Here is a 10435-nt window from a genome sequence, read left to right on the forward strand (position 1 = left end):
TAGGTCTATGAGACTCAGACAGAGGATGGTGGATTACCAAAGGAATCCATGGACCAACAGATACTGGTGACCTTCACAGGACCCATGTATTGACACAGGACCCATAGACTCACACAAGCCCTATAGATCAACATAGGACCCACAGACTTACACAGGCGCCCATAGATTAATATAGGACCCATATACTCATACTGAACCTATAAACTCACACAGGACCCATAGACTCACACAGGACCCACAAACTCACACAGACTCACACAGGGCCCATAGACTCACACAGACTCTCATAGGACCCATAGACTCACACACCGACCTAGAGCCAGAAACGTGCATTGGGACTGGTAAGATCAACTTAGAGTGAGGGTAGAGACCCCCAGCGCTCCGTGAGCTCTTAGGCGACGTGCCACACGGCTCGCCGCTCCGTGCGTTGACGTCTGCGTGGGTCCAGCGCTCGCTACCGGGCCGGGCCCTCTGCGAAGTTCCAGCGGCGGCGCGTCTGCCGCTCACTGCACAGTTCGAATCTGGCGGCCGCCCTGGTTACGCCTGCGGTGGTGTGTGTAGACCGCAGTAGTAACACGACTACGACAGGGTTCCCTCGGTTTGTGCGCAATTTGTTTGTAATGCATCTACCGCACGAAGCAAGGGGAACCTGCATAGAGCAGGCAAGCGGCCACTAACGGGTTACTTGGGTTGCCACCTCTGGGCCACAGCGCAGCTGGGACCCATCGTGGGCAGAACAAGAATGTGTCCCAGTAGCGGAAGAGGCGAGAGCTACGCGGCTAAAACACGCGTCGCCTGGAGCGGTGCGATGTTGCACGGCTGGGCTACGGATGAGTTGAATGCCTCCGAATCGGTGACCGGTTTTCGGTAACCGACTCCGGCCTACGACGAACGATTGTCCCCGCGCGCCGGGACCCGTACAAACCGCACGGCGGCAGGCCCAAGCACATCGCCCGCACTCGTCTCCCAGTCGTAAAGTTTGCAGCCCTGCAATGGCCCTCTCCACCGTGGCAGCGAGTGGTCTTCGGGCTCTCAGGTCGAGGGATGAATGCCCGACGTTTAAATGCACTGGACATGTACATAAGTGCGGCAAACCTGTATTGACCGGTTTTTTTGTCTTCATTCGGTTACGGGCGATGCAAACATAAACCGATTTGAGCGACCATCATGAATACGCATCATGTCATGGTCATGCATTGCGCTGGCACACGCACGTGCGGTCATAGTCTTCGTACAACAAGACAAAGATCCCCCATGTAGCCCACGCGAGCTGTTGGGGCAAGTGCTGTCAGCAGCACTTGTGAAGGGTGGAGCGGTGCACGAAAGAGCCCGGGGTGCACGAAAGAGCCCGGGGCGCGCGCGCACCGATCAAGGTCGAGCCGAGCGAGGGTGGCAGCCCGCACGAGGAGGCGTTAGGCAGAGCGCATCTGTGTTGGTGGTGGCCTTGTGCCAATGGTGGGAATTCCACGTTCATATGACAGGGCCCAGGACGAGGGGCAAGGGATGAGATCCGTCTCGCGGCGATAGCCGTGAGAGCGTTGCACGAGTCGGCTTCGTCACTCGCGGTCCGACTAGCGGCTCCAACTCGCGGTGCACGGGGCAGGCGAGGAGCACAGGTGAGACGCAGGTAACAGGTAACAGACAGGTACAGGTAAGGAAGGTGCAGATACATGAAACGCAGGTGAGTGACACGGGTAGAGGTGAAACAGGTGCAGGTAAGAGACACGGGTTTCGGTGCCATACACAGGTGCAGGTGAGGCACAGGTGCAGGTGAGAGACATGAACAGGTAAAGAAGGTGCAGATACATGAAACACAGGTGAGTGGCACGGGTAGAAGTGAGACAGGTGCAGGTAAGAGACACGGGTTTCGGTACGATACACAGGTGCAGGTGAGGCGCAGGTGCAGGTGAGAGACATGAACAGGTAAGAGGCAGGTACAGGTGAGTAATTCAAGCACCGGTGAGACACACAGGTACGGATGATTGCTACACATGAGACACGGGTACGAGTGTGATTCGGCTACTACAGGTGAGCCACGTGTGCAGTTATAGCCACGTGTGCAGGTTGAGACACGGGCGCAGGTGGGAAACCGGTAGAGTTGACATACAGGTAAAGTCACCCGCACTGTATAGGACCAGTTTAGAAGCTTGCGCCGTGGCCAGGTGACGCAAGTCAACACAGAGATACACCCTCCCCCACCCTCCCCCACCATCCCCCATCTCCCCCCACCCCCATCTCCACCCTCCCCCCACCCCCCATCTCCACCCTCCCCCCATCTCCACCCCACCCCCCATCTCCACCCCACCCCCCATCTCCACCCCACCCCCCATCTCCACCCCACCCCCCATCTCCACCCCACCCCCCATCTCCACCCCACCCCCCATCTCCACCCCACCCCCCATCTCCACCCCACCCCCCATCTCCACCCCACCCCCACCTCCACCCCACCCCCCCACCTCCACCCCACCCCCCCACCTCCACCCCACCCCCCCACCTCCACCCCACCCCCCCACCTCCACCCCACCCCCCCACCTCCACCCCCACCCCACCCCCCACCTCCACCCCCACCCCACCCCCCACCTCCACCCCCACCCTACCCCCCACCTCCACCCCCACCCTATCCCCCACCTCCACACCCCCTTTCCTCCTCCCCTCCCGGGCGATTCAAACCAGATCCTTATACAGTACACGAGACCCCTACTCACCCGGCGAGACCCTGCCAGGCCATGTTGTGACTGCAGACTCACCAGGTGAGCACTTTGCCTCACCAGGTGAGACCTCGTCAAGTCGACCTGAGCTCACCCGCCACTGCAAACCCTCAAGCAACTTCCACCAGCATCGACAACGTCACCAACTCCACCACCATCATTTCCACCATCATCAACACTGATGACCCCACTCCACCACCACCACTTGTTGGGGCAAGTGCTGTTAGCGAGCCCCTATTGAAGGCCGGCATGGCACACGAGGGGATGGGTGGCCAGCACAACGCCCGACCGCCTTTGTCTCCCCAGTGGCGATGTTTACTACACACCGCACCAGGTACCCATTTGAGGCCGAGTCAACCTAGGGGAGGCCCAAGACCGGTTACAAATAATCGTCACCGGTGTTGGCTGGCCGTGAACGGGAATCGAACTCGGGTAACCAGGTTCGTAGCGCAGTGCGCTAACCGCTGCACCACCGCTCCCCACTCCACCACACGTGCTCCACCGACAACTCCACCACCAAAGTCGATCACTCCACACTGCTCCACCAGCCCCGTCCAGCACGTCCTCGTCCCGTCACCGCAACTCCACCCGCACAGCTTACACATTCACTTCTGACTCAAAACGTCGACTCGACGTTCACCACCAACATCTGACACGAACGCCTTACCTGGTGATGCTGCTGCTGCTACTGCTGCTGTGGCAGTGGTGCACAAGCACCGCCAACAATAACAACTCAACACATGCGGCATATACACTGCGCGACCTTAAAATGAAAACATAACAGGGCGACGTTTCGGGCAATGACCCTTATTTAAAAACAAAAAACAAATCACTCCCAATTTCAACTCAAAAACCTTCAACAACAACTCAGTCATCATGTCCACGTCCACCCACACATCCACCACCACCACCACCACCTCCACTCCCGTCGCGTCTCACCACGGGGTGGAACCCTTCCATCACGCCAAGGCAGCTGTCGCCACGGCGCGTGCAGGGGAAGCGAGGGGGTAGAGATGGGTGGGGGGGTCGAGAGGGGGGGACCCTTGCCCCGTCCTCACATCCCGGACCCCCTTGGTGTCGGGGTCCTTCAGTCCCGGGGTCCCTGTTTCCCGGGGTCGCGAAGCCTTATCCGGGCCCCGCGCTCGCAGCCTCATTCATCGGGAGCGAGTCGACGTGACCAACGCGCTCCCGACTCGAGAGTGAGGCGCTCTTGCTGCCTCCCCGCTCTCCCACTCGGCTCTCTCCTCCCCCCTCTCCACGTCCTCCTCCCACTCCCCGCCCTCTCTCGGCGACTCCCCCCCCTCTCCCTTCTCGTCCCTACGGCAACTTTATATTCCCTGCCCCACCGCCTCTCCTCTTCACACTTCCCACCCCCCTCTCTCCCCGTCTCCCCTTCTCCCTATCTCTCATTCCCATCTCCCCTCTATCCTCTCCCTCCCAACTCTACCTTCTACCCCCCACTTCTCCTCTAACTCCCCATCTGCCCCCCCCTCTCCCCTCCCCCGGTCCGTTCACCCTCTCCCCTCGTCTCACTTTCTCTCCACCTCGTCCATGCCTCTCCCTTTCCCTCCCTCCTGCCTCTCACGTTACTCCAATGTTGCTTTAAGGAGACCATAACTAACGGGGCAAAAAAATGGGGGGGGGGGCTCTCTCACCCCCCCTCTCTCCTACCCGCGGTGTGGAACTCCGCCTGGGGGTCTGGAAGGCGCCTCCTGGCAGGAGGCAGGAAGCGACGGCGCGGTGTGGTGCCGTGCACTTGCATGCCTGCCTGGCCACCCGCAATGGGAGGGGGGGGGGCACGTGGAGTGAAATGCGGGGGCAGTGGGGGGCTACCGCTATTCGTTAAGCAGCTCTTGCCGTGTCCACCTTTACACGGAATAAACACGGATTCCCCCCCCCTCTCTCCCATCCCCTCTCTCCTCTCGTGCCTCTCTCACTCGCACTCCCCTCTCTCCCCGTGCTCTGCGCGTACTCACTCTCTCTCTTTCGCGCTCACTCTCTTTTCCCCCGTCTTATCTCCCTCGACCTCCGCGCCTGACCATCAACATCATCAACAACGTCAACAACAACAGCCGCCGCCGTTCCCCACTAAGTGGCGGTGACGTCACCGCGGCGCTTGTGCCAGGCTGGGTACACTTTGAGACCACGTGAAGTGTCGAAAGCCCGCTGGCAGGAGGCCACGGGACAGCCCCAGCAGGTGCCACGGGCTGACTCAGATGTGCTCCCCACAGTGCCATCGCTCTGCGTTTTAACTGCCAGGAGCTCCGCTCGTTGTTGTGAGCGTCGCTCCTCCGCCCTCCGTTGTTGCTGGAGGGCGACTGCCTCCAACTGCCCAGTAGCGGCAGCAGCAGCGGCGTACTTCACGAGCCTCCTCCACTGTGACCCCCCCTCACTTGCACCCCTCACCCCAGGACCCCCCCCCTCTTCTTCACGCCCCCCCCCCTTCTCCACCCCCCCCCTTCTCCACCCCCCCCCTTCTCCACGCCCCCCAGGCCCCCCTCGCCCCCGGGCCCACCGCGCTCTCAACTCACGTCGCGCTCTGATTGGTCAGATCGCCTTCAGTGCCCCCCTCCCACTGTTTCGCTAGAGGCCACACCTCTTAACCCCGACGCGTGCGTTCTAGGGGCTCTTAAACCACTACTTGAGCCTCATCCACGACTCGTCACCATGTGGCACTGGCACACACACACAGTGGCACACACACACACTGGCACACACACTGGCACACACACACACTGGCACACACCCACACACACCCACACACCGTGGCACACGCCCACACACACACTGGCACACACACACACTGGCACACACCCACACACACCCACACACCGTGGCACACGCCCACACATACACTGGCACACACATCCACACACAACCACACATACACTGGCACACACACACACACACCCACAGTGGCACACGCCCACACATACACTAGCACACACACACACACTGGCACACACACATACACTAGCACACACACACACTGGCACACACCCACACACATACACTAGCACACACACACACACACACTGGCACACACCCACACACACACTGGCACACACACACACTGGCACACACATACACTAGCACACACACACACACTGGCACACACTCACACACACACTGGCACACACATACACTGGCACACCCACCCACACACAACCACACACACACTGGCACACACACCCACATATACACTGGCACACACACTCACACACACACACACTCAGGCACACTGGCACACACCCACACAACAACAACAACCGCCATTCGCCACTAAGTGGCGGTGACGTCACCACGACGCTTGTGTCAGGCCATGTGCACCTTGAGGCCATGCACACACTGGCACACGCCCACTGGCACACACCCACACACACCCACCCACTCACACACACTGGCACACACCCACAAAGGCCACCCGTATAGCCTTAACAGACTGTTGGGGCAAGTGCTGTTAGCGAGTAGCACTTCTATGAAGGCTGGGACGCCACACGAGGGGGTTGGGTGGCCAGCACCACGCCCGGTCGCCTTCTCATCCCTCCTCGCGATGACTGCACCCCGCACCAACTATTAATTTGAGGCCGAGTCGACCAAAGGGAGATCCGTGACCGGTTCAGACAATCGCCACTGTTGTTGGTGGCCGTGAGCGGGAGTCGAACTTGGAAAGCCGGGTTCGTAGCTCAGCGCGCTAACCGCTACACTACTGCTGGTCACACACACATGCGCGCATCAGGTATCCAAAACGCGCACACACTTGCCGTATGGATGGACAGACGATTGCCGTGGCTCATCTATGGAGACGGTGCTGCGGTTCCGTTTGCGAGCACCTATTAAGGGCGGCGTGGAACGTGGTGGGGTTGGTGAGACCACACGCGCCCGGCTGCCTTCATCTCCCCAGAGCGGATGTCCACCTCACCAGCTGCCCACTAATTTTAGACGCGAGGCGAAACTAAAAGAGATCCACGCACGAACTGACAGACACACACAAACAAAGACCCCCCACCCCCCCACCGCCCACCGCGTATAGCCTTCCGACAGACTGTTGGGTAGAGGTCGCAACCGGGTACCCGATACCCGTACCCTACCCGATACCCGGCTACCCGTACCCGGCCAGGTACGGGTACGGGTACCCGTTTGCGACCTTGGTGCGGCCGGATACTGGTACGGGTAGGCCGTGAGTCACTGATGAGTAACCGTTTGTCACTCATTTCGGGTAGGGTACGGGTACGGGTAGGGTACGGGTACCCATTTGCGACCCTGGTGCGGCCGGGTACGGGTAAAGAATCAAAACCCGTTTGCGACCTCTGCTGTTGGGGCAAGTGCCGTTAGCGAGCAGCACTTCTGTGAAGGTCGCCACGGCACACGAGGGAGCGGTGTGGATAGCAACACGCCCTGGGCCGCCTTTGTCTCCCCATTGATGCCGTTTATACACCGCTGAATCGGGGGGTGGGGGCAGGACCGGTTCGGATATCGGTCACTTATTGGTCGTGAGCGGGAGTCGAACTCGGGTCTCCGGGTTCGTAGCGCAATGCGCGAACCACTGCGCTACCGCTCCCCATAGTAGAGTACAGACGTGCACACACACAGACTCACACACAGACACACTCAGGCACATTAAAACACAATTACGCACGCACACACACACACGTGATGCCCAAGTGTAGGAGCCATGCGTCTCAGGTAACTCCAAGAGGGGGTGGTGTTGAGAGCGAGGAGACGTTTCCCACAATCCGCACGCAGCGCGGAGGGAGGGGAGTGACGCGGCGCCTTGCCGTGTGCGCTCGCGAAATCCAACTCCAGACCCTGACCCTGAACTCCACCACAGCCCGAGATCAAATCCTAATTCTAGATCCCATCCTGAACCCAACCCCACCTGATGACGGACGCTTGTGTTGCGCCCGAAAAGTCGTGATTTATTTTATTTTATACCTACGTGACTTTAACGAAATAAACAAAGAGTATGGATTCCTGCAGTCACGAAAGCTTCAAATCAAGACTGAGATCAAATCCTAATTCTAGACCCCACCCTGAATCCAACCCCTAACCCGAGGTCAAATCCCATCTCCAGACCCTGAACCAAACGCTAAGCAGTGCACGTACAACACAAGCAGACCGCATGTCTTTTGGACGTGACATAAGTCCGTCCGTCCGTTCGTCTGCCTCTCCTGAAGTGACGCCATGCCAGCCAGCAAAACTTGTTTTTCTCTCTAATAAAGTTTGGGTGGTCATACTCTTAGTTCTTTCGGTAAAGTCACGTAGGTAAAAAATGAAATTAAAATTAATAAAAAATAAAAAATAAATTACTTAAATTTTTTACCTACGTGATTTTACCGAAAGAACTAAGAGTATGAATCCTTGCAGTCACGAAAGCTTCAAATCTAGAATTTGGTTGGTCACTCGTCGTTACCGCCTCGCGTGTGCTGTTTATCCTTCCTTTCGTCTCGTTTGCACAGTTGAATTCGCCTCGTTATATATTCACTTTGGTCTCTCGCTCGCCGATAGCTCGTCAGTCGCCTCCTCATTACTCTCCTGTGGCTACTGCCACCGTTGTTGCTGTTCCCGTGAGCTTCACACTCACGGGAGGTTCTCCAGCCATGCTGAGCACTCGTCCGACCACACTGACTGGCCTGTTTCTTCTCGCCCACAACCACACTGCGTTCAACCACCACACTCCAAAGACAACAACACAAAGGCCACGATTCCCCCACGTAGCATTTAGCACACTGTTGGGGCAAGTGTAGTGAGTGAGCACGACAAAGACATCAACACACTCATTTACACACTCACCAACTGCCTCACTCACCCACTTACTCGCTCACCCACTTACTCGCTCACTCACTCCCTCACTCGCTCACCCACTCACTCCCTCACCACACTGCAGGTCACAACAACACACTCATCTGCACACTCACCAACTGCCTCACTCACCCCCTTACTCGCTCACCCACTCACTCGCTCACCCACTCACTCACTCCCTCACCACACTGCAGGTCACAACAAAACACGCATCTACACACTCACCTACTGCCTCACTCACCCACTTACTCGCTCACCCACTCACTCCCTCACCACACTGCAGGTCACAACAAAACACTCATCTACACACTCACCTACTGCCTCACTCACCCACTTACTCGCTCACCCACTCACTCCCTCACCACACTGCAGGTCACAACAACACGCTCATCTACACACTCACCAACTACCTCACTCACCCACTCACTCGCTCATCCACTCACTCCCTCACCACACTGCAGGTCACAACGACACACTCATCTCCACACTCACCAACTGCCTCGCTCACCCACTTACTCGCTCACCCACTCACCCGCTCACTCGCTCACCCACTCACTCGCTCACCCACTCACCCACTCACTCGCTCGCTCACCACTCTGCGGGTTACCTCACTTCCATTCAGGATTCTTCTCTCGCACTGCCTCCACTGGAATCCCCTCTTCCCAACATCACCACCACCACCAACCACTACCATCATCGCCTCTTCTACCCCAAGACTCTCACGACAACAACCTCGCTGAATTTCAAGACGCGCCTTACAATGTTATATATTACAACTCTGATAATGGTGCTGTTTGTTGCTGGTCGCTTAACGAAAAGAGGTGGTCACCTCCAATTATAATTGAAGTTGACCACCTCTTTTCGTGATTAAATGTCACTCCCCTTTGCGTTAAGCCCCTTCCAATATTACCGGCGTCACTACTACCAACCCCCCTTCACTATGAACGGCTTGGTATGACCCACGTGGCTGCCTGCCCCTGCATCATCACTGCCGGTAGCCACATGGAATGTGCCACGCGTCTGCTGTTGGAGGGGGGTTGTGGATGACCTCCGCGCGAGAGTGGTAATTACCGACAATTAACGCGCTCTCACAGACGGCGTTGTGACATCGCCCACAATTCATCCCTTAATGACAGGGGCGGCGCCGGTGATCAGCGTAGCGACGGTGGCGCCGTCAATCAGAAGCCAGGCCGCCACCGCCCGCCCTGGCTTATCCACGAAGCATCCTGGGCGCATGGGTCTCCCATTGCCCGCCCGTCACTCTGTGTGACCTCTCGCTCTCGTCTCTCTTCTCTCTGTGTGACCTCTCGCTCTCGTCTCTCTCTCTTTTTTACGATCAGTGGAAACAAGAAGATGTTCGGTGTAGTCGGCACTTTGCTTCGCTCATCATTTCGTATTTCTCTCTCTCTGTGTGACCTCTTTCTCTCGTCTCTCTCTGTGTGACCTCTCTCGCTCGCTCTCTCCTCTCTCTCTGAATCGTCTCGACCACCACGCGCGCACAGCTTGCCACGGACTTGCGGGGCGCGAGGCTTCGTGGTGTTGGGAGATTTAAATGTTGCACCGGTCTATGTCCCGCGCAAGTCAGCGTGGTGGGGTCAAATGTGACCCCCACCCCGCCCCCCCCCTCCACAATGTCCACCCGACACGACTCGCACAGCGGATAAACAAAGGGGGAGGCAGGGTAGCTGCACATCCAGTGACCTGCCCCCCCCCCCTTTCTCCCCGCCCCCCACGTCCCCTCCTCCCCACCTCACCTGTCCACTCACCTGTCCACTCACCTGCTCCCCACGTCGTCTCTTTGTCCCCAACACTCATTTATATTTGACAAGGCGACGTACACACACGACACACACACAGACGACACACACATACGACACACACACACGACACACACACACACAGACGACACACACACACAGACGACA

The 10435-nt window shown here is 57.9% G+C and overlaps 1 protein-coding gene across 1 annotated transcript in view; it reads right to left on the minus strand.

The window, feature by feature from the left end:
• LOC144729175 (unconventional myosin-X-like) overlaps positions 1 to 3904 on the minus strand; it is a 67074-nt gene extending 63170 nt beyond the window's left edge. Inside the window, exon 1 of the mRNA XM_078609208.1 lies at positions 3648 to 3904. Within this exon, the coding sequence (XP_078465334.1) occupies positions 3648 to 3668 (21 nt within the window). The 5' untranslated portion in view covers positions 3669 to 3904. The remainder of the gene's footprint in view (positions 1 to 3647) is intronic.
• Between the last annotated feature and the right edge of the window lie 6531 nt (positions 3905 to 10435).

Source organism: Lampetra planeri, chromosome 31, assembly GCF_965212315.1.
Source record: "Lampetra planeri chromosome 31, kcLamPlan1.2.h2, whole genome shotgun sequence".
NCBI lineage: Eukaryota > Metazoa > Chordata > Hyperoartia > Petromyzontiformes > Petromyzontidae > Lampetra > Lampetra planeri.